A 25,012-nucleotide genomic window follows, 5' to 3' on the forward strand; every position below is an offset into this window, starting at 1 on the left:
GAATGAACAAACATAGTTTGGAAAAGAAAAAAAATAGTTGCCCCACCATTGTTATCACCCTGCTAAAGCAATTTCCCTTCTGGAAATGTTCTTATTGCCTCCTCCCTGCCGTATCTAATGCATTTACAACCGAGTATGTGCCCACTAAGTAAAATGCTCGCACAAGCAATCCTCAGGGCTCCTTTCCCCTGCTGCAGCAGAGCCGAACACACCAGCGAGGAACATGTAGTTTTAGGGTCTCCCTCAGAGCCTGTGTAACACACCTGTCTTTGGGGCACTCAGACCAGATCCTCTCTCATAAAACTGGCCTCTGGCACCATCACTTGTGCGTCAATGCCAGGCCATAAGGCTGCTGGGAATACAATTCAGCTCTCCACAAAAATAAAGTATTTCCTGCCAACAAGCCTGTTTATGGATGTGTTAAGCTCAAGAGAATGGTATTTAGAGGCTTCACGTCCATTGACACATTCCGTCATTCCACCAAGGAAGGAGAGGAGGAGAAATAAAATTGCTAAAGACTGGCAGAAAGTATTTACGCTTGGCTGGAACAGATCCTGCCTCTAAACTCGCGGCCCAAGCCTGCGATGCCACTGCCTTGGTCACCCAGATGTAACTTGTACAATAGGGAACTTGCAGGTAACTTGGATTTCTGCTCGTCACCACGGCGGTCGTGGATAACAAAAGCCATTTCTGTGGGAAGCCCGTAGGATGGGTTTTAATGCTAAACACTGCTCCGGGAAACCCCGAGTCCTACTACAACAAACATGCTATGAAACAATACATGAAGAATTGCTCCTGCCTTGAATTTCTGCTGATGGGCAGGACCAGTGGAAACTCAGGGAGCTTCAAGACACATTGCTGCATTCCAGATTTAAGAGAAAGTCCACGTCTGCAGAGAGAAGATAGGCTACTTCTGCAGACAAAACTGTTCTGCTGCAAAGCTGTTTGCAGACTATGACTGTACAAATGCTTCCCAACTACACTAAAATCCAAACCATAACTGCATCCTGCTGTTTTATTTGGGTTTCACTCTATTTCAATTAACTCAGAAGAACCTGACAGCTCTGCAGCAACAGAAGGACGGAATGGGAAAGCAGTGGTGGGGGGGAGCTGCCAGAGCTTTTGTCTCTGTGAGGATGGGATGGGGAGAGGGGCAGCAAGCAGGGCTGCTGATTGATATCACATTCCCTCTCAGAGAGAGGGAATCAAAAGCAAATGGATTTTTGAATCGCCAAGTCTGAGTCTGGCCACCTTGCAGCTGCTGGCTGTCCCCTGCACCAGTGTCTGCTGCCTGCGGGAACGGCAGATAGGCTCAATGGCCGGTTGCGTCCACTAATTACAACCAGCACCGAAATACTCCCAAACATTTGCATTTAAATGTTGCCTCTAGACTGCAGGCTCGGTGTGCAAGGATTCACTTCTTTTGCGTCTTCCTCCTGCCATCCCCCAAAAACATGGTCGCTGTGCAAAGTATTTTTTTTAATTTTTAATTCTGGTCCGAGTTCTTTGGTGGTGGGAAGGTCCAAGGGGGAGCCACCGGGACCTCCTGGTTCACAAGCAGAGTCAGCACGTGTTTTCCCATGCAGGCAGGAAGGGCACTGAGGAGCTGGTGAAGAGTTAAATCCACTTCTCCTTACAGACTCCACTCACCTCAGGCTGTTTTGTGTTGTTGCAGCACAGAAGAATACCTTGCAATTACTTTGAAAACTCTTCCATGGATCCATGAGGGTATAAATTTCATTGCATTTCAGGCTCCCATTTATCCCAGTACCACAGTTAGGAATTGCTGGTATTTTTTAGGATAGCTGTTGCTAAACAAGTTCCAGTGTGTTTTTCCCACGTGCTAGACAGACTTTCTACCCCTTTCCAGACAGAAGTCTTCAGGATAAGGAGACTAAGCATTCAGGCTGTCTTGGCTGGCACACTGATTAGGGAGAAAAATACCCTGTCCATACAGCTCACGGAAACTGTGCTTGAGCCCCACTGGCAGTAGCAATCACATTTAGTACAGTCATATTTCCATTACACAGAGAGCCTTCACTCCAAAATTTATGTACAGTTTAATCCGATTACTTTTCTTCCCCATTTCTGCCTGACAAACTGTACTTGCTAGGCCCCTGATCCATGCTAATCAACTTAAGGCATAGTAGATAAAGCAATTTTTTTTCCTCTGTGTTGTCAGCAAACCACATTTCATGACTTTACTCGAGTTTCTACTAAGGTCACTGGCATCTTCTCAAAATCCAGGAAGAAATAACAAGACCAGGAAAAAGCTACAGTTTGTGTGAAGATAGAAAATGTCAGTGGAGCTGCTCACTGGACTGGACTGGAGTGTGGGGGGCGTGGGGGAGGCCATGGCTCTGAATAATGTTTATGCGAGTAACTTTGTTGATGGTTTTTATCCACCCCCACAAAAATGATAGTTTTAATTATTTTAACCACAAAATTTTGTCTCCTGCATCAAGCAAACTAAGTATTTAGTGACTGCCAGACTATTAAGAAAACTAAGTATGCAGTGACTGCCAGACTATTAAGCCAATGGTATGAGATATATTGATTTTGCAGTGGTAATGATCCTTACATTTTTACGTAGTGCCTTTCAGGCTTAAGTGTCCCTAAGGCACACTGCAAGTTGCACCTACAAAAAAAGCACTTCAGGACTGAAACACCAGGGCTGCCTGAGAGGACATTCTACCACCAGAGAGGGAGCAAACAGAAAAGCAAAATACACTCTTCCCAGACAAAATTCTTGATAGCACTTTGGACAGGTTCAAAATACAATAACCTGATTAGACATTACATAGCCATGTCTTACATAAGGTGGAAGAAGTACTAGAAACAACAATCGAAACAGTGAATATATTGGTCATGAAGCCTACCAGAGTTGGTGCAGTGAGAACTGCTGCACAAACAAACACCTAGTTAATGTGTAACTGTGCTGAAAGCTTTGGCTAAAACCTGGCTATTGATAAAAGCAGTTCATCAAGACATCAATTTTTCTCTCTCATTAGAAAACTAATGTTTCTTCCAACAATGTTCTTTGTAATCAAATTGTGTCTCCCCTTACATACTCAGGAGGCAAATGCAGCATCTGAGTCATCAAAATCACTGTTAATTCCCACTCCTGTAACTCCTTCCCAAGTTCTAACCTGCAAACAACCTTCTTAGCCAAAGATCAGAATTCAAATTCCATCATTATTAAAGGTTTTCTGCATGCCTTCAAGCAAGTCATGTCACTGTTTTGTGTCCATGTTCTTGCCTGAATATGGAATAAACTTCCTGTTATTTCAAGGGTTTCTTAAGGATAAAGCTCACCTGAATTTTAAAGACCTTTAAGAGGAATGGAACTGAGCACCATGGAAGGACTTTTATCAAGTTAAGAACATGAGCAAAAGAGAGGGGAAGATTAGAAGAACTTTGATCCCTTTCTACCTCACAGGAAAAATCTGAGATCAATCCTAAAAAACACTTGAGGGTATGGCTTGGAACTAGAAATCTCAGCCTAGACCCACAGAACAAGTCGTGTCTCTGGTAAGGGAAGATGCTTACCGCCTGAGTGCGTTTGTGAGTTCAGCAGTCAGTTCACTCTCGTTGTACGGTCTCAGCTCAGCTAGTGTTAACGGCGTTGCGGTGCCATCGCTGCATTCCTGAGAAGTGAGGCAAGATCATCTCCATTGAATTCACTTACCATCTTAATGGAGAAACTCTTAAAAAGCTCTATGTACGCAGCTACTTTTGAAATGGAGGTAAAATAAACATCAGTGTCACAAAAATACAGCAGCACATCAGTATAGCAAGCAATGGACTACCAAATTTACACTGTACAAATCCTTATAAGGTTTCCTAAACCACCACAGTTCACTAATTTGCAAAATTTTGCTATAGTGTGCATAAAGTGGTGCCTCGCATTGCTTTTGACCTCACACTTGAATCAAAAAATGTAGATGATGTTTTGCCAGAAACAGTTAAGTAAGGGCACTGTTAAACACTAGCTCTGGATTTTATTTTTAAATACACTTAGAAGCACTAGAAGAACAAGAGTAAAGTTTTTCTAGATATCACTATTTCTTCATGTGAATTATTAGTGCAAATGCAGAAATCTGTCTATTTTTTATTATACTAAGGGGAAAAAAAGTTTTAGTTCTTGAATCATTACTGATTTTCAAAAGAGACTGTCATTACAATGCTCTAAGTGCTTCACAGAAATGTGCTCTAATTTTTCATGTTTGGGGCTTGGAAAGAATCATGTTTTATTTAGACTCTCTTCCACTATCTGTTTCCAGTGAGTGGCAACAGGCAAGACATAACACGCTTAGCCACTGTAGTTTGACAAGAGTGGCTTTGTTGTACTCCTCCCCAGAATGACAACCTTATTTTAGCCCAGGCTTAGCAGTAATTCTCACAAGTCACAGGATGGAAAAAACCATCTAACTACCAGAGAACAGAGAAAAGACATGAACATACAGACAGAAGAGCAGAATGATTAACATGCTTAAAGACTGCTATAGAGAGGTGGGGGACACAATAAATTTTGTTTATGCTGATTTTAGAAACTGATTTTGACTCCTGACCTTGCCCAGTTTGTCCTTGCTTCCACTGCTTGTTGAGCTGAGAGACCTCATTCTCTGCTCTTTTTGCTCTTCCACTTCAGACTTCAAGTGCTCGATGTGAACAAGGTAAGCCTGTTCCTGGGCCTCTCGAGTGCTCAGTTTCAATTCCAATGCTTTCTTCTCTTTTTCCAGTAGGTAAAGCTGTGCCTTGAGCTCTGCCATCTCCTCCTGATGAAAAAACATTAACAGCATGATGTTTCATGGGACTAAATACAAAGAAGGTAAGATCAAACAAAGCATTCTTCCACTTCCATTGCTTGAGTGTTCTTTCCATGAAGAACACTGTCAGCATCCAGAAGCCTTTTTATGACTGCACGCCCTATTTGTCAGAAGGCCACTATGTTTTAAGAGTTAGTACCCTGAGGTCGTCCCTCCATCTGTCTCAGATATAACGTGATGCCTGAATTAGAGTTTTGGGGATCTGAGAGGGTTGCCAACAGCTGCTGAAGTTTCTTTTGTTCTACCTTGCACTTCTACCTCGCCCTTCATCCTGGCTAAGAACAGGAGTGTCTGATCTGCTCATCAAACAGCTCCCTAAATGACAGAATCCATTTTTTTTTTATTGATACATAAGAATTAGAGTTGGTTTATCTCCTTACAATGGAATATGTTTGAGGGACTAGGACATCAAACACAGATGACGTATTCCTGCCTCACACTAGTAGCCTCTGCAGTAGAACAAGTTAATTAAAAAGGGCAACTGAGTATGGCATCATCAGATATCTATTTTTAATATTCCTTCTCTAGACGGCCAGAATCCCAACTATATACAACTGGATGGTCACAAAACTGCACTCTATTATTCTTCCATAAATATTATCCACAGAAAATGGATACTGGTACCTCATAAAAGGAAACTCAATTCTGAAAGCTAGTTCTTGTGTGCAATTGATCTACCATTCTGATATTTTTGCTATTATAACACAACTGCTAAGTTACGTCTACTCTAACATCTACTCTGACAGTGACTGGGAAGAAGCGTAAGAACAAGGCATGAGTGAGGTGACCCTTCTTTCAGCACTTGCTCCCAACCTCCCATGAACTGCAGCAAACGAGCTGTCTGAGTAAGAAGGCCCTTGGTGTTTAAGGACTCTTCAGAAACGTTTCTTCCATGGAATGCCTTATTATTCTGAACTCATGAAAACCCAGCACCACAAAGCCTTTAGAGAAATAGCCCTAAAACTTAATGCAGATTATATTCAATAAATAAATAAACAAACCACACCATTGAATACACAAAAGACCCTCAAAATAACAACAAAAGTCAGAATCACATTCTCATTATTAGGTCATGGCAAGCTCTAGTCCATCCCACATGTTAATGGTGATTTCATGCAGTAACACAGCTCAGTACAAACTTGTTCACTTTGTAACTTCTCTGAAAGAAGGAAGTTTCTTGTTGGATGCCCAGCCTAAAAACAAATCACTACTTTTTTTTTTTTTTAATAATTTTTAACTGAAATACATATTCTAGTCACAAGAATAGAGTATCTCAGGTGCCTTGTCTCATTCTTCAGAAATAATTCTCTTTGTAAGATAACTGTTATTAAGGAAGATTATATAAACAATGTCAAGACCTATACAGATTTTTTCTGTAGAAGGAAACGTGTTCCTAACAGAAATTCATTGTCTGGTTTAAATGTAGACAGTGCATACATGTATAGTACAGTTACAGAGAGCATACTGTAGCCAAGGTAATCACTGCCTTGTTCAGAAATACCATCCATGCAAAAATAAGATTGACATCCTAAAAACCCTCAGGCTTAGAAAGGTTTTATGAGCTTTAAAATCATTCAGTTTTTCATCTACTTGTTTGTGGATTGAAAGTTAGAAACACAATCTGTTTCATTCTATGTGGTTTACAGAAATTTAAATGTTAGGCAAAATTAACATTAATTTCCCTTGTGAACAGTAAAAATGTAAATAATGATGAGGCAACTTAGTTATAGCAACTTAACTGGATTGTCTGGTATACTTAAAGCATATGCATTTAGCTTCTTAATCCTCTATTTCCAAAGCCATTAATCTACTTAGCCTGTTCAGTGAATGCTGAGAAGTAATTTAAGCAGAGTATTTTGGCACTTAGGTGAACAGAAAATATTCTTGACAGAGGGGTACAGTCAATCTACATGGGAGGGACATGACACAATCTTCCAAGACTAGAAGATGAAGCTAGGCAGATTTAGCCTAGAAAAAAGGGACATCAGTGTTCTAAAAGAAGAAGGAAAATTTAACCTCTGGAACAATGGATCTATGGAACTTATTTTATTCATCACTTGAGCTTTTACTTAAAAACTGGATGTTTGTTTGTACTTAGCTAAGAACAAATCTGAGGATCAATGGTGGGTTAATTACTTCTTTTATGAAGACAGTACGCTTAGATCATCACACAGTCACTGGGAGTTCACAAATTTGTATCCTGTCACAAGAGAAATACGAACTCCCCAAATGCCCCCCCTATCCATTAGTTTTCTCCTCTCAAGGAAATGGGACCTTGAAGAAGAGATGCAAAGAGAAAGAAAGGGTAAAGTGGAATAATTGAAAGGAACAGAATTGGATGCAATGGTAAGGTTGAAATTTAAAACTAAAACTACACCTGAAGATTCCGGTATTGACACTTAAAATCTGTGAGACAGGGTGACAACTTGTAAGATTCCACGTGGAAAAAATTAAGTAACTCTAGTTTAAATAAAGAGATAATTAGCCTTTACATACACAATAATTGTTCTATGAAAATATATTTTCTAAGATAACGTCCAAGTTTCATTTCAATGACAGTATAGCCTTTGCATATCTACTACCCTGCTTTGTTTTGTTTTGTTTTTAATTACAGGATGCTAGTGAATTATTGTGTAATTTAATGTAGCAGCTTCTTCATAGCATGGACCTGACGCAAAAGTGGCCCGTACAAAATGAAACACTGAAGGAGGAGGTGGACAGCTGTTGCTCTTCCAGATGATTGAAGACAACTTGGGTAACCCACACAACTTCATGAGCTTCAAGTGACAAATCACTCACTTCAGAACTAATCCACTGAATTATGTATATTTTTTATTTGTAGCCATATTCCAGTTTTGAATTGGGGTGAAAACTAGAATGAGAATGAAATATCCCAACTCAATATAATCAGCAACACCACATCATCCTCCAAATTAAAATTTGTGTTGGATGTAGTCACATCAAAAGAATAAAACTGTGAGGATCCTTATGTGGCAAAAAGTTCTGGAATTCATGAACAGGGATGCCAAGTGGATCACTGTACACGAGGTGAAATCTTTCAGAAGAAAAACAAGTATTGGATTGGATAAAAGTGGTGTTCTGGTTAAGTGTACTTTACTATAAACGTGTCTAAGAGTGCTAAATGTTGTAACAAAGGTGGACAAAAGTATTTTTAACATTTTCAGCAAAGAGTAGACTAATCTCAAAGCAATATTATCACCTCTTGTACACAAAAGAGGAAAATTATCTGTGTAGAAAGTGGAGTCTTCTTAAATAGGTTATATGTACTTTGAAATGCAGAAAGACTACAGACCAAGAATTATTTACACTCATCAGAAGTAATCTTTTTGCTAAATGGGGCATAAAAACAACTGACCTCAATACAAGACCCACAGAATGACGACAAACCACATACAGGAATATATTTGGAAACATGGCTAATTATTGCTTGAAGCAAAGATGTGGATTTCACAGAAGCACTAGTGGACCACTACGTCTTAGACTCTGGATCAGTTAAAAAAAATAAACAAGGCAACAGAAGAACAGAACAAAATATGAGGCTTCCAAACACCAGCTCCAACCCATCCTTTTGTGGATCTGCTTCATCGGTAATAAAGAACAAATGGTGTAAAAGTATTATCAGAATTTCATTAGCATAGATGCAAGAAGCAATATAACTGATGCAGTGATCAGTTTTACTGTGAGTTGTAAATGAAAGTTGACAGAAGGTGCAGCAGAGATGCTAAGCAAATGCAAGTTTCAAGAACCAAGCAGCAGGTCATAAGACTCAACAACACAGCAAATCCTTGAGCAGCTCAATCAAGCTGTATCATCTTTGCTAAGAATGTGGGAGAGAGGAAACAGATAAAGAGATGCTCATGATGAAGCACAGATGGGTACATCTGCTTCAACTTAAAGAAGAAAGCAGATGTATACTATTCTGTATAAACTACATGCTCCAAATAATAGATAAAATACTACACTCTGAAAGTCTCAAAGCCTGTTTGTGAGTCCTGCCCATACATTTAGCTTGGCACAGAGATGAGCATCTATTCCAGTATGCACTGCACTGAAACAATCAAGAAGAAAGATGACTTCTTCTGGAAACAATTCCTGCATTGAAAACCCAGTGTGCTATGTGCAGCCAAAAGTTATGGGTGGACACCTTATGTCAAAAGCAAGTTAGATGATTGTTTAGAGAATTAAAGGATTACCAGCACTCAGAACAGTGCCAGAATTAATATGGAACTGTGGGTGTTCTCGTCACGATAGGGGAATGCACGGGCAGTAATCACAAGGGATAGCTCTGCAGTTTGCCCTTACTAACTGGTTTAAAAACAGAGGTAACAATAGTGTACAAGAAGTTTCAGTGAAGATCTGGAGGCAAAAGAAGAGAAGGAAGTGTGATGCCTGAAATGTACAATAATGTCTAATGACCTACAAATGTCTTTTAGTACAACTCACATAACTTTCATTATGGGGAATATATTCCTGTTGGCCATAATATATTCACACTGTTGATTTTTAAAATTTCTGACTAGTATCAGGTAGTTTCTATTTTTCTTGACTACAAATACCACATGTACTACTGCAATGCTATATTGTCAGCAGATGGAAGGGCAGTGCCACTAAGAATATAATTGTCATTACTATGCCACCAGTAAGCCAGCACTAAGAGACCTAAACAAAAATCCATAGCTTTACAAACTTATAAAGCTATCAGGATTTGCTGCCCCAGATGACGCTCTAACTGACACACCTGCCAGTAGTTGACTAAAATATGACTTGCCAACAAGCAGAAATTAGACTTACCTGAACTGAACCAAAACCAGACAACTTCCAAATGCAGACACATGGTTACATTCCCTTTAATATGATGCTATGTTTTAGTTCACCTCTCAATTTACAAAGTCAATACAGAAATCAGGTTTAAAGTGCTATAAGTTTTGTACCTGGTGAGTAAAGACCAGTTTGTCTACATCCCACCTTTACAACTGGGCATGCAAAGCAGGCTCAACGGACTGGAGTTTTCTCCTAAAACCTCTGTTCCTGTTAGTCATTACAACTTCCGCTCTTTGCTCCAGCTACAATACAACCTGAGCTACTAATTGCAACATGCTGTCTAGAACAGCTCTGGAGCTGTGACTGCGTAAAGCACTATGGATGATAGCTTCTGACAGACCATTCTTCCTCCCACAGCAATATTAAAAGGAGGGAATTTGTTTTGCTTCAGTTCACAAATATTTAAGATGCACATTTGCACGCAAGTAAGTGAAGTAATGAACAGTCTCTTGGGAAGTGCTGCATCATGCTTTTGGTCACCCTCAAGCGATTCAACTGCCGCATCTCTTAGAGAGAGCATCTGGTTTGTCAAGGAGAACATTCCAACTTTAGAGCCACGGATGAAGTCTTCGCCTAATTCAAAACACCCATATCTCGTCATTGCTAATGCACTGCCTTCTGTCACTGTCTGACTCCTGGATTTTCAGCCCTGATTGTTCGCTTCAACAAAGTAACCCCTTGTTACCCAGCAATCCCTGTAAGTGCCTCCCTCCTCTTAGCTTGTTTTGTAGCACAGGGGCATTGTCAGCAATGCAGTTAGCCTGTTGCACATAATTAAATTACCTTCATTGCCATAAGTTCCTGCATCAAGACTGCATTTTCCAGGTCTAGCCTCTGGCTGTCTCCACGAGGTTTAACGTCATAACTAAGGGGATCAATGTGGATACTCTCCAGCTCCAGCATTGTTAGTTTCACTGCTGCCCTGTCATTTTTCAACTGTTGGATGTAATCCTTCAACCGCTGCTCATCCTCCTTTGTAAACTCTGTATCACAACTGCTTGCAGTTGAGCTTGTAGTACTAGAAAGAGAAAAAACAGTATTAAAAATTAGGAACAAAATTTGTATTTTTATATCACTCTCCCAACATGAACATGTGAGTCTTACTTAGAAGTTCACAGAAAGGACACGTACTGCGGACTGGATGATGCAATATTCAGAAGATGCAGAGGGGTGTGCTAAATTCAGAAAATAAATTAATTCTCTAAGCTGCATGAAAGAATCAGATCATGTGACAACTTCTCTGAAAAGCCAGATATCTACTGAGATGTAACTGAATTACTTTTTAGAGAACGGTGTCTTCTGAAATGAGTGTTTTAAGATTTCTCTGCAATACCCTAGCAGAGCAAGTTTCTCTCTGCTGCTCAGCCACTGAGTATTCATCTTTTTTGGGAAGAAACATCTGATGAGAAAAAAGAATCAGCCCTCTCCTCATTTTTATCTGCTGATGGCAATACCAGTTACCAAGTCACGTATTTCTTAACAGACAGTTATAGGAATCAATCTAAGAAAAAATCCACCAGGTGCTAGCATCTTTCTATCCATGTTAAGGTAGATTCCACAGTATACTGACATTTTTTTAGGTTCAGAGAGGCTTAAAGTCATAATTCAGCAGTATTTTAAGTAAAAAATCATCACCAGACTTGCCAGAATTTTTCTATGGGCATGGTTTCAAACAAACGACTGCCCCACAAATGTTTATGAAGAGATTACAGAAAGGGATAACTAAGGTCTTGGTAAGAGCAAAGGTGTCTCAGTGCTGCCTCCCCACCGACAAGCTTGCCAATGCTGTAGGGAGCCAAGACTGATACAGCTGTAGCATTCCAGGGCTCAATACAGTTGCAATAACACTAAAAGGAAAATAAAATGCTGTGTTGTTTCTATAACCTCACTCAAAGCTGCCTGCTGTCTCCTGAGGTCCTGTAATCAGCTGCCGGGTGAGGGATAAGTCATCCATTAACTGTGTTTGTCTGGAATGCTCGATGATCTCAGTTATCAGCAGGGGAATAAATCACTTTCTGTATCAAATTGCACTGCTGTTCAACATTTTTGTAGGAAGAAAAGAAGCCCCACCCGCTACGTGCTGTGAGAGTCAGGATGATGTCCTAAAATATCTTATGCATGTGAAAAATGGAAAGCCTATGAAGATAGGCTTGATTTCTTTTCGTTTCTTTCAGTTCTACTTCAGCTAAAGCTGCACTGATTTTTAAGTGCCTGAAATAATTGCTAATCTTTCCACACATTCCAAGCACAATCTTGGAGGAGATGGAGAGTTGGCAGGTCTACAAAGATTTCTCAAAATCTTTTCCCGTCATGAAATATTGCATTGCACTCCTTTCCTACAGTCCTCTAACAATTTCCCATTATTCCTTTTTATTTATTTATTTATTTTTCCTTACAGGTGCCACATTTACCACAATGCGGGTAAACTGGTCTTTGCTTTTGTTTTCATTGATTTCCATCTACCATGAAACACAAAACACCCAGTACCTTGGCTGCATAGAAACTCAGTTTGAAACATTTTTTTTTCGTATGTGCTCTTTATTAGAGAATCTTGAAACACTTCATAAGCCTTGCTTTGCTAAATCCACTGGCACCTCTCATAAGTAGACACTGATGTAAAAATCATGGGGGTAGACAATGTGAGAAACATTTATTCTATACTGAAGTCATGTTGCAAGTTTCCTCCGCACCCAAAGACAAAAATTGCACAGCTTTTCTGGATTAAATGTAAAACAGCTGTTGCTGGAGAAAGGACAGCTTTGAAAGTCTACACAGGCTTCAAATCTTGGGACACAAAGAGCTCCTCTTAGTTTTTTTTTCACTTGTAAAGAAAATCTACCTCTCCTGCTGGGAATGAAACACAAGCAAAAATGTTGATAAATCTATTGTTGTGTTAAGTTGAAAATCATACTGGACAGTCACAGATTTTGGCCCTTAAAGACCTACGGCTGTGCAAGTATATCTTAGGGGAGTGCAGTCCAAACTAAGGAAGACAGTCTGGGTTGCTGCCAGGGATACTCAGGCTGCTTTTACTTCAGTCCTGGCTGCCTGCCTGCCTGCCTGTCTGCAGCTGAGCTGGCTCCTCCGGTGAATTGCTAGCAAGGTCTTCTTCTTCTTCTTCTTCTTTTTTTTTTTTTCTTTTTCTTTTTTTCTTTTTTCTTTTTTTTTAATAAAAACAAAAAAATAAGGTGAAGGGAGTTTAATGGGGAAGCTTTCTCAGCCAGCACAATGAGGGACAAGAACCTTCCTTCTACCCTTGCATTTAGCAGCAAGCCCCCGCGCAGAGGCAAGGAAGCAGAATGGGAAGCAGAGAGGCAGGGTGCAAAGCCCACTTTGAACAGTTGTGAAATCAGGACTACGTCATGAGCAACTGCAACAGCACTGCAGTGCTTCTGAACTCCCACAGCACAGCTCTGCCTGGGTGTGTTCCCCTAAAAGCCCTACCATACGTCTCTCCACAGACGGAATGCTAGCCCATTGCTGGTCTTTTGAAGGGTCCACAGCTGGTGAGCACACGATCCTGAATTTCAGATCCTGCGTTCCCTTCTAATGGCAGTCGGGACAAAGGAAATCAGACCAGCAGAATGCATGCTGGTGTGGTACGACGTGCAGTTTTATTTGCTGGCTTATGTGCGTGTGTCTGTATAGAAATGCAGTACATGGTAATGAACAAGTCTTCTCCCCAAAGTGTCACTGAGCGAATAACTTTTTTATACTACAGAATTTTGTCCATAAAACGTGTAGTTAATATATTAATAATCAAGTTAATAAATAAATTTGCAATTCAACAATAGTGTAGATAATACAAAGCTGACAGAACTAAAATAATGCTGTCAGTATTGAATCCACAATACTTGCTTGGATGTCTACACACAACCTTACACTTCAAAGAATAAATTTGATGGGTACAAAGCATGCATAAGCCAGCCATCTTCTGTGTGAATCTTGTGGCTTGAGGTCTGAAACAGCACAATGCTGAAGAACAATAACTTTCAGAAAAACTGAAAAATACTACAACCAGTCAAAATACAAACAACAGTACGTAAGGCTAAAATCTGAACCTTTGGTGCATCTGCCCTCACTCCTTTTGAAGGACTGATTTAGATAGACAGATAGATGTTACATAGATAACATTAAGATAACTGTTAGAATATTTCTAAATAACTTATTTCCACATTTTAGACAAGATAATTATCTGAAATTTTAAAGATTTCTTATCTGAAATCCCAGGTGATTCTGATGAGGGGTAGAGTGTCCAGGCATTCTGTGACACCAAGTATTTGGCTGTGTTCAGGTATTCTGTGACACTACATCATACTGACAAGGATTCCCTTTGCATGTAAGAGGGAAGATTTTGCCTGCTGTGAATCCAGATGTAAGGTCAGGGTCACTAGCAATGCATGGAATAAACCCCATCATTTTCATTTGGTATTACAATTGCTATTTTTCTCTTTTGTTTCCCTTTTTTTTTTTTTTTTTTAAGGTGCAATCAGTCAAGCCTTGTTGGCAATGCATGTATGCATGTTCCACAGTTACTTTCTGTCCATTAAAGTAATTATGACTTCAAACTACACCACAGACCTATTTCTATTTTCAAAAATTAATTGGCAACATTGTTGTGCTGCTGCCAGTCAAATGAATTGAGATGCTTGCTATTATTTTTATTCACTTCACCAGTAACAACCTCTGCAATGCCCTTTCATTTCATTTCAGTTGCTCCCTTTTACAGTCTTTAAACACTTGTCACTGGTGGCTCACCAAGCATTTTTTCTCAGTAATGTGTTCAGCGATTTGACATTCAGAATCACATTCGAAATGCCAAAGCTAAAGATGGGTCAACACTTCCATTATAAGTGCCTATTCTACGGGATTTCAAACAGCAGGGAGAATTATTCACTTGTCACAGTTCTCAGTGAAGGAGGGTTTTCATCACCTCGTCCCCCTCTACTCACTTGGTTACAAAGGGAAAAGGTAGCAATGCATGTCTGCGACTAAAAGCCTGCAACACTACAACAGTTACAGCAAAAGATCAGTCTTGCAGATTCAGAGTGCATTTGCACCACATGATGTAAAAGTGTTTTCATTTAAGTGCAGTGGTCCCCAAATGTTGGTTCACACAGCACTTACTAGTAATGTGGGCTTGTTCTACTCCCCAGTTTTATAGACTGACAAGTTCTTTAAAACAAATAAAAAATGTTAAGCCTGCAGGAACAGTTAGAAATCCAGAGTGTGTCCTCCTATCTTTGTCTTGATTGTTATTGCAGTGGAAAAGAAAAGGAAATGGAAATGGAAACCATCAGTACAGAAGAATCACAGAGGGCTGAAAGTCTGTGGCGATGGGATGTCTGTCTAGAGCAGCAGGGAGCCAAGCGACAAGGAAGCACATATGTATGGATTGAGAGAGCTGGCAATATAGGCAGGGTAACACCAAAAAAACCACAAGAAAGGTCCTAGAGAGAAGAGAAAAAAGGATCCAGAATGACAGGGAGAGGAGATTTAAAGAGAAAATCTTAAATTCTTTAAAACTGAGATAGCACATTCACTGACATAAATACAGAAAGCATGTGCCCTTTGAAACAAGACAGATTTTCCATCTATGGGTTGCCACAAAGGTGTCAGGTATCTGTAAGCTGAAGAGGGAATGCTTCTCTTCTGAGACAAGATCCACAGGAGTGAGAAAACTGAAAACACCTCTTTCGTATCATTTGAACACAACAGAAGGACAGATGATGAATTGTATTTCATGCAGGAGCTAGAGTTTCAGAAATGTTTTCACTAAACTTTTTGTTTAGACAAAGAAAAATCAATCTGGGAGCAGAGGGAAGGGGAGGGGCAGAAATATCTAACTAGTGATCAGATCAAGATGTCCATATGAAAAATTCCTGACTTGCTCTGTGCCCCTTGGTTGAATGAAAGAAGCTTTCTTTTCCCAGGTTCCACACATATCAAAGCAGACAATAATTGTTACCTTATTCAGTACAGTATCTTGCTTCAAACCAGAAAAATTTATCCTACAATGATAATGACTCAAGCTACAAGATACCCCTCTTGCAAGAAAACACATTTACATTTGCACTTTTACATTTTATTCCACAGTTTATACTGATGAAATTTGAAATCTTATGCCATTTTAAGCACACTCTGCTGAAACTTCATTGATTGAACCAAAACATTATATGCACACATACACATAGTGCCAGCTGACCTCCAGAAGTTCACTGTAAACAAAGAGCATGAGGGATGATTTTCATTCCCAAACACATACACATTTCAATCATCCTCCCCCCCCCCCAACACATTTCAATCATCCCCCCCCCCCCCCCCCCCCCCCCCCAACAAAATAAAAGTGATGTTCAACGAAGCAAAGACTGAAAAGGCTATATACCTACAAAATGCCACCAGCAAAAAGCTGAGAGAACAAATAGAAAAACAGCACCCCTTTACCCCCTTGACAGTTCCCCCTTTCTATACTGGGAACTACAAATTGTTTAAATAAAAAAACAAAAACAAACAAACTAACAAACAAAAAAAACCACCTACCCAACCAAAAAAAAAAAACAAACACGAAAAAGAAAAACAAAAAACAAACACCTATGCCTCAACTACGTACTAGACATCTCACAAGGAAGAAAAACACTGAGGTAGTTATCAACCAGTGAAAATGACCCTTTTAAACATTAGAGTGGTAAAGAGGCTCAGCTTGGGTAGAGATATTGCACATGTGGCCACTTGCAACACGCTCAAATGTAGCTGTAGATAGGGCATAAGTGCACGTAGAGTAAGGCAAGTCAAATACTTGAAACAGCTTTTTGTAACCTTTTTCTAAAGTGGATCAATACTTTTTGCACGAAGAGTGATCAATGTGTTACAAGCACAGATGCTGCCAATATTAATTTCTGAAAAAAAGATACAGCTTTCTTGGACTGATAGAGCGTCATAAGACTTCTTGAAATAAAGTATTAAAGTTTATCTCAGATTTGGATCTTTGTGCTGATTTTTTACTATTCCATGCTAGTCACATGGCAGGAAATAAGATCCTTTGGAGGCGATATCAGCAAGAAAAGGAAATGATATAGTACTAAAATTTCTAAGAGTGACAAAAAATGACAGCATTTGAATAAAGAACTGGCTCTGAAATTGAATTAAAATAAATTTTTAGAGTGGATCTGAGGAACCAAAATAACTTTTAAAAAGACAAATGTTCATCTATATTTACCCAGGATGCTTGCCAGTTTTGTATCCATACACATGCACACATATTCATTGCACATAGTACAATTACACTGCAGGCAGGCAATGACTCAAAATGAATCCGCTAGCAGATGTATTTGAACTAGAACATTGCTGCAATAATAGCTCATTTAAGTTTCATTGTTTTACAGGTCTTCAGAAAAACTGCAATATCCAGCCCTTTTCTGGAAGAATCTGCTCTGTTGCTCACAGTGCTCATTTGCTATTTAACATGCAGAGGAACAGCATTGGAAGTATGAGTTTTTAGGGGTCAAAGGGAAATGAGAAGTGAGAGGAGGTGTTTTAAAATGAATCGGCTGGATTTGCTATGTTTAAGAAACGACTCCTGAGCATGCAAGAAACCCAGTGGAAGCATACTTCTGATCTCTGTTTCTCTGTACAGACATGCTATCTCTATACAATAGATATGAACAAGAATTACACAATCCAAGTTTCAATAAAACAGCAAGGAAGTCACTGAAGTAAAACAAATGTAATGGTTTTGCCCTTTATAAGGAAGATCAAAGTTACAAATCACCCATTTGCAACAAAACCTTCTGGCTGCAGTTGCTCAAAGTCTAAAGACAATTAGACCACTGAGCCATGACAACTTAGAAAAACCAAAGCAACGAACTCAGTAAACTGAGGTGAAGAAAGTAGCTGAACAAATATAATAAAACATAACTTTTGGCCTGAAATCAAATGCTTGGAGATTAGGAGAGCAGATGAGTTGCAGTTACCTTGTGTGGCTGTTGGATGAGAGGCTTTCCCAGGGCTGCACGCTACAGCCAGTGATTGCATAGGCTCCCCCGCAGCTCCCATCTAGTTTCATCAGCAAGGCTTTTGCTGCATTCTCAGCTGTTTTCCTGCAGTCATGAGCTCTCTTAAGCATCTGGGTGATGTTTTCATCACCTGTCTGGTCCCCTAGTTTTCAAACAAACAAACAGTTTCAGAGCTTTGAGGAAGGTGATAAAAATTACAGCAAGAGTAGAGATGTTTCCATGCATTCTCAGCCTATACCAAAATAATGCTAATAAATTACAAATCTGTGATGTAAAAGCAATTTCACTTCTGTGTGATCATCAGTGATAACTGGGTTTCTGGCCTGAATGGACCTCCTTCCTCTCCGTAAACTCCAGGTACTTGTCTTAAGTGATGTTTTACCTTAGTGAGCTCATCAGTTTGTAAGGACATGCCTTGCACATTAGGATTAAGTTGGGAGTCTCAAGTTAATAACACAATGGAAAACCACCAGGCTAATTACAACTCTTAGTCCAAGCAGTTCACTGCTGTTTCACAGCATAGCCATTTCCAGTGCCTTTTCTCAAAATGCTTTTATCTCAAGCCTTTTCCACCTGGAATGATTGCTTTACTGTTTACAAGCAGCCTTTCAGAGTTTACAAACACGCATACCAAAACAAAAGAACACCAGCATTGTTGTTTATTGATTTGCTGTAATTTCTAGTGACCACGCAGCTGCTAAGCCATCCCTTCAGCAGTGGTAGGACAGAAATCACCACAGTCACTACCCTTGTAGTCCTAACTGCAGCTGGAGTCAAATCTGTAAAGAAACACAACCTTGTGGCTAAACTGAAAGTCTGAACAAACATGCAATATATTCAAACTTTAACAAATGCAATGCAAAGATGTCATAGAATATAAACAAACAACAGCTTGCTCTATGTCAGACTTTCATTTCATCCTTATTTGAGTCAAAGACTAATTACCCATACTTCACACTTGCTAAGTCAAGTGCATGCAGTAGAAATAACTGTAATGCTCTGTTAGGAGCAGCTGGACGTGCACAGCTCTAAGTGATGCAGAAGCACCTCCCATGAGTTTCTACTTATGGATGTTGGTATTAAACTTGTCTGCTCTTCAGACAAAGAATCTGCTATTTCATCAAAATGTTTTTAAATCAGATTTCACAGTTAATAAAGGTACACAAACCATACACAACCTCCTTCAAAACTGTGTTATGTAGCATGAAATTGACACTATTCCTATCACAGGGCTGTAACTGATAATGCAATAATTAATAGTTGTCAACAGACACATATATAAAATCACCTATATAAAAAACACCTTCTCTTTCATAAAATGCATGTAAGATGATGCCCTACTGAAAACTAAAATATTTCTCCTTTCTAGGATTTCTGTCACCTATGTGGCCCCTGGTCACTTCCTGCAGGAAAACCACATTGTGAAGAGGAATAACCAGACTCTAGAAGAAAGGTGGGTGAAAAAGTCAGACATCCACTCTGCTGTTTTTTTCATGACATGTATTGTACAGGCAAAGTCAACTACACAAAGGCCTGCTTGTAGCACTAGAGGAGACACAGAAAAAGCTGAATGGTTAACAGTACAGCGACTGTGGGATGAGTGCATACAGCCTTCTGAAACTACAGTCTGTACCCATCAGTCTTGTGGCTGTAAAGCCAGATGGTCACTTCGCTCCTAAAAGCTTTTAGTTTACATTTCAGTGATTCCTGAGAAGCTAGAGCTGTAAATTACTGCCTCAACTGTGCAGTTACTATGCCTCAGCCGAGCATGCAAAGCTATTCTCTCTCCGAGGGCTTCCCCTCTTCCTACTTGAAGATTACTATGACTACCTTCTCCTAACAGTAAGAGGAATGAGACTGTAAAATGCAGATTCAAATTTGCTGTGTGAATGCTTCTTTCTGTCAGTAAAAGAGAGACATCAGTAATGTCAAGTTTGAAACACTTCTGAACAGTACCCATGAAAGTGGTTCACTCTATTAATTAGAGAATAGTCTATTCTAAAACAAACAAACAAAAAACCAAATCTCTAGCCTCAAAATTAACTATCCACAAAATAAGTAAAACCCAGAACATATAGACTAGTATCCCAGACAACACAGTACAATAAGGTATAAAAGTGAACAATTTCAGAGCAAAGCTGAAATGTAGAGTGAAAAACCAGAGATTTTTTTTGCTTCTCCTTACCGCTAAATGTTACTTTTGTATTGTCTTTACCCCAGTTTTAAACAGACTAGACTCAGCTTTGGGGAGGGGGTGTCAATGTTGCTGGTTGAAACAAAACCTGTATTTGCAGTTTCCATAGTAGTATGATCCTAAGCCACACATGCTCGGGAGTATCAATTATTCCACTCTGTACAGTTGCATGACTGTAGCTGCCTCAGCTCTACCAGAATAGGCATCTCCTTGTAATAGCACACACAGGTTAATTTAAATTGCTGCTGAATTTTATGATTTCATTCCACGCTCTCAATTTTCCATTTTTCTTTGAGTGTGTAAAATTATTTACTTAGTCAAAAACAAGAAAAGAGCAAAGAGCCTTTTTAAGTGGCAGGTCATGAGTTGACATGCTGTTATAACTAACTCTAATGCTAATGAACGTAGAAAAAAATACAGTAAATAAAGTGACTCATTGAAATCTTACCAACAGAACCAACTCCTGCAGCTCTGAACTGCCCAAGAATGAGACTCTGCTCACTTTCTGCCAGTGCCAACAGCAGCTCGTATGCTTCTATGCACTGTTCACTGAAAGAGAAAGCAAATGAGGAAAACAAATCACACAAACCGAATCTGTAATTTGGAAGGGAAAAATACCCATGATCAGCATTGAAAGAGAGGTACCTGAGCTACGTGATTCCCTACCCTGAGTCTAGCAGCTGAGATATTAAAAGACATAACATACATGGCTTCTATCACAAGCACTCAACAATCTCTCCTGCCTTCTGATGGTCCCGGGCTGGCCTCAAGTAATTTAACAAGTTAAAATGGAAGATAATGACCTGATGTGAGGAGGTCTCCAGAAGCATGTTTGAAACAGTTAGTAATATGACTGATGGTTGAGATTATTCCTCTGAGAAACTCTTTTCAGGCCTTCCTACTACATAAAATGTAGTTTTCTATACTATACTATATAACTATATAATATAATATATATAATATATAATAAATATACTGTGCTATGTAACAATAATATATTATGGAACAATTCTACACAAAGTATAGTAAGAAGAAAAGAAAACATAAGAAAAACACTTCTTTCCTGGCTATAAGATTTTCCTCCATACAAGTCAAAAGATACTATACAGAGTTGTGAGCCACTCGTTCCTGTTGTATTTTAATGCTTTTGAGAACAGATACGTGACTACAGCTATCTGCAACTCACATTTCCTTATAATTTGCCCAAGGCCGATAGTGACAGAATGCATTCTTTAAAAGGTACACAATTTCTACTAGGACCAGAAGTGCCTGTTCTAAATTAGTTGCAGTTGGAGTTGAGTAAGGCCATCTTTTCATATACAGTTTAAAGTAAATTTAGATACTTGTAATCAAATACCAAGCAATTCACGCAAAATTCTTACTGATTTTGGAAAGTCGCTCTGAGTTACTTTGAGTGACTCTAAAGTCATTCTAAATTATATGGAGTACAGTAAAACTCCTTGGTCCACTGTTCTTGTAAAAGGTGCAAGACTAATACAGAAACACAGACTAATAGCTGTGCCTTACGACCAGAAACCGCAGATATAGCCCACGCCTACACATAACTGAAAGGAATGGAACACTTCTGCTTTCATAGGAGAGGTTTTCAGTATTTTTGCTTAGGAAATGCTCTGCTTTCAGAGGAAATGTCTGAAGCTACTCATGATGGTATCTGAGTGATCAAGACACTGCACTTATGAATATGTTATGCAACTTAGAGAATCATGATGTTCAGTCATCATCAGTCCTTCTGCTGTATGACAAAAAGTACTAGCAATGTTCATCAAGTATGATGAGTTCCTAGCAAGTATCTGAATTTTTCCTTCACCCACCTCCCAGATATATATATATATAGTAGTTCTAGGTGTGCACAAAGGTACAAAAGATAAATACATTTTCCCAGTCTCAAATGTTAATTCATTATTTGAAAATGAAAAGGTAAATCCATATATAACTAGTAGATTGAGTTTGTTGATGCTGAACTAGGGCTGAGATACACTTGTACCAATAAGTTCAGTTATGTAGTTTGTCAAGTAGTTTAACCAACGGGACTTTTTTCAGGGAGGAATCGAAAGTTAAGAGCATTACCATGGCACACCAACAATTTAACTCTCAGAGAATTCTATCACATCTCCCCTGCTCCTCCTTTTTGTGGCTGAGCCACCCTCTGCATAAGTACATACCTGTATTGCAACGCAAGTCTGAGGGCTGTGGCATTGGACTCATACTTTCCCACAAGCATGCTCATCCTCTCAGCGTTGCTCTTGCACTCTTCCAGTGTTATTGTCAACAAGTCATTCTGGGACTTCAAGTGCTCAATACGGCTGTTGAAAAGGAATTAATTGGCAACCTCCAAGCTTAGCTTGCAGGCGCTGTCCTGAAAACTCTAAAACAATTGTAATTTAAAACAACAAGACCATGTAAAAGAACAAGACCACTTGGTCTATTGACAGCAGTAGACCAATGATGACAGCAAAACCTATCAGTTCTGTGTCCCATAGCAAGAGCCAAGAGGGTATCTGCTTCTCTTTGGACAGCCTCTTCTCATCTCTTTCCTGTAAAATTTACTAAGTAAAACATAACCCACATAAACATAAGTAAGTGAAACAGCAGCAAGCAGAAAGCTGTACCCTTATTTTGTAGCCACAAGACCGCATATGATCTTTATTTTATTAACGTTTTCCTTAATCTTTCTGCCTCCATTCCTCACGTCCTGTTACCACATTTGCTTCTTGTTTTATGTGTTGTGTTCATTAATGCAATGTGTGGGTGTGTGTGGGGATTATACAGCTACCTAAATGTCCCTTTTCTTTGGACTGTTCAGAGTAACTGTTTCATTTAGAGTACAGTTTTAGCCATGATTAAAGAGGTAACTTCCAAAATATGAACTGAGTGTCAACGACACAATCAGATCTCCACAAATTTGGCAATGTTCAAATCATTCATTGGTCAGCTTGTATCAGAACTTAATTATAATATTCTTCTAAATGAGATAAACTCTGAATCTGAAAATAAGGCTTCAGAATATTAGAATTATTGATTATTCTCACTGCTGCTAACAACACATCAATTATTATGTCTAATCACAAGAGTTGGACATATACTGTGAACGGACAGGTAAATGATTTTAATGTTTAGGTGGGTAGCTAATGAAGAAATCAATGCCATCATCAACACTGAAATCACTGATTTCTTAACAAACACAATAAAGAGAAGGGCTAGGATACTATTTCCTCAGTGATCAGAATGAAGCCCTGACTTCCGCAGTTGCTAGACCTTCCAGATGCTTCATCTCCTATTTCTTCTCTGACACCTCCTGTAATGGCACAATGTCAATATAAAATTTGTGCAGAGAAAAAAAAAAAAAAAGGATGAAAAATATTGCAGTACTATTGAAACAGGAGCTATGAGTAACAGAGATATTGTACTGATCAGACTGAATTTGAGATAGCTGTGGGAAATAAATTTGAGATAATTGTGGGGAACAAAGAACTTTAAAGAACTCTGAGACATGATTCTCATGTTCCTGATTCACAGTTTTTGATCTTATGTGCCAAACAGGTCATTGAGGCATTAATTTTGATAGAGCTCACTGAAGGATACCAACAGTATTTTAACTGCAACAAGAACACTGCAATCTTTCTTCTGCAGCCAGAAGTCTATTTAATGGTACACATGCCGCACCATCATGTATCAGTACATCTATTGATATGATAATGCTAGAATTCTGCTTCTTCAGGACAAAGCAAAGCAAGCTATTTCCAGAATGATGGATAGTAAGTAATGGAAATTTATAGCATTGATGTGTTTTATGGAAAAGGATGCCATATCTACTTGGTTGGCCATAGTGAAGGACACTCTATAGTGCAAACTAGCACAGACGAAGGCACTGTGCTGATCTAATAATAGATGACAAAATTGTCATACTCATGGCAAGAGTCCTTAGCATATGATTCAATCTTCTCTTCATCAACTACATTTCATGCTTATCTGCAGCTGCCACAGTTGAGCTTGGACTGAACCGTGAAATACATGTATTCAAAAAGAGAAAAAAGTAGCAACTTCAACAGAGATAACTGTATAACACAACTGAGCACATCTAACTTTTCACCTTACCTATTTAATCTCTCTGTCTCCACTTCAAATTCTCGGATTTTACTTTCAGAGATAGCAGATCCATGTGAATAAAGAGTCTGAAAGATTTCCTGGATGTTTGAGCAGTCTTGAAGGGAATGTGCCAAATGTTCAGCCACAGTACTAGACACCTGCACAGGGTAGTTAATAGATTATTGTGAAAAGCAAGCAACCAGATTCCTCTCAGAGGTAGTCTGAATTGAGAGCTTTGTTTCTCTGCTCACCTCAAGATATTCATTATTTATTTTTTACTATGAATTTTACATTCAGTAGAATATTTATAAATTTCTACTCTAAGAAGCTATTTTTATTTAAAAGTCTACAAACCAAAGGGTGAAGCCCATTATTTAATGACAGATTTAAAAAACCTGAACAGCAAGCTATTTACTTTCTTGAAAGCTTAGCAAAATGGCAGAGCCAAGCTCTTCAGCGAAACAAATATTAACACACAGTAGCAACAACATGGTGGATTTACATTGGCATTACAAAGCAGAATCTATTTCTCTGTTGGTTTGGAAGTTGTGGAATGCAACCAGTCTTTTCTTGAGAAGTTACATTTTGAACTAACTGACTCCAGAGTTATGCTCTTAACATTACTCAGGGAATGATTTCTAGCCAACAGTCATCAGAAAATGAGATATTGATATCAGGTGAAATCCTCTCCATTGAGAAATTTTTCTCAATATAATTTTTAAACTTTCTTTAGTTAGCTCATATTTTAATTTAGGAAGAAAACAGTGCTAACAGAACACAATTCATCTTTAGAAGATTTCATGCATGCACGTAATTATTGGTCCTTACCCCTATGCTGCTGATTTCTGATCCTAAGACAGGTCTGTCAGATGATGAAGACTCTGATCTTGTCTTTGACAACTTCACTCTTTCAGCAATCTAGAAGTCAGAATGCTGTACAGCTTACACAGGACCCATAAACATTATACAAAATGCATTTGTTCACTAGCCGTATTTACAAACCTGAAGTAAACTACTGTAGAATTGAC

The 25,012-nt window shown here is 39.0% G+C and overlaps 1 protein-coding gene across 5 annotated transcripts in view; it reads right to left on the reverse strand.

Moving 5' to 3' along the window:
* The window catches only part of MCC (MCC regulator of WNT signaling pathway), a 209,939-nt gene that overhangs the window by 11,505 nt on the left and 173,422 nt on the right, over positions 1-25,012 (reverse strand). For all 5 annotated transcript variants that reach the window (XM_032205497.1, XM_032205498.1, XM_032205499.1 and 2 more), the window contains 8 exons: positions 24,813-24,902; positions 23,994-24,142; positions 22,061-22,201; positions 20,326-20,426; positions 17,642-17,825; positions 10,455-10,689; positions 4,572-4,778; positions 3,550-3,647 (listed from right to left, as the gene is read on the reverse strand). In XM_032205497.1, the coding sequence (XP_032061388.1) occupies positions 3,550-3,647; positions 4,572-4,778; positions 10,455-10,689; positions 17,642-17,825; positions 20,326-20,426; positions 22,061-22,201; positions 23,994-24,142; positions 24,813-24,902 (1,205 nt within the window). The remainder of the gene's footprint in view (positions 1-3,549; positions 3,648-4,571; positions 4,779-10,454; positions 10,690-17,641; positions 17,826-20,325; positions 20,427-22,060; positions 22,202-23,993; positions 24,143-24,812; positions 24,903-25,012) is intronic.

The sequence above is a fragment of the Aythya fuligula genome, chromosome Z, assembly GCF_009819795.1.
Source record: "Aythya fuligula isolate bAytFul2 chromosome Z, bAytFul2.pri, whole genome shotgun sequence".
In the NCBI taxonomy this organism is placed as follows: Eukaryota; Metazoa; Chordata; class Aves; order Anseriformes; family Anatidae; genus Aythya; species Aythya fuligula.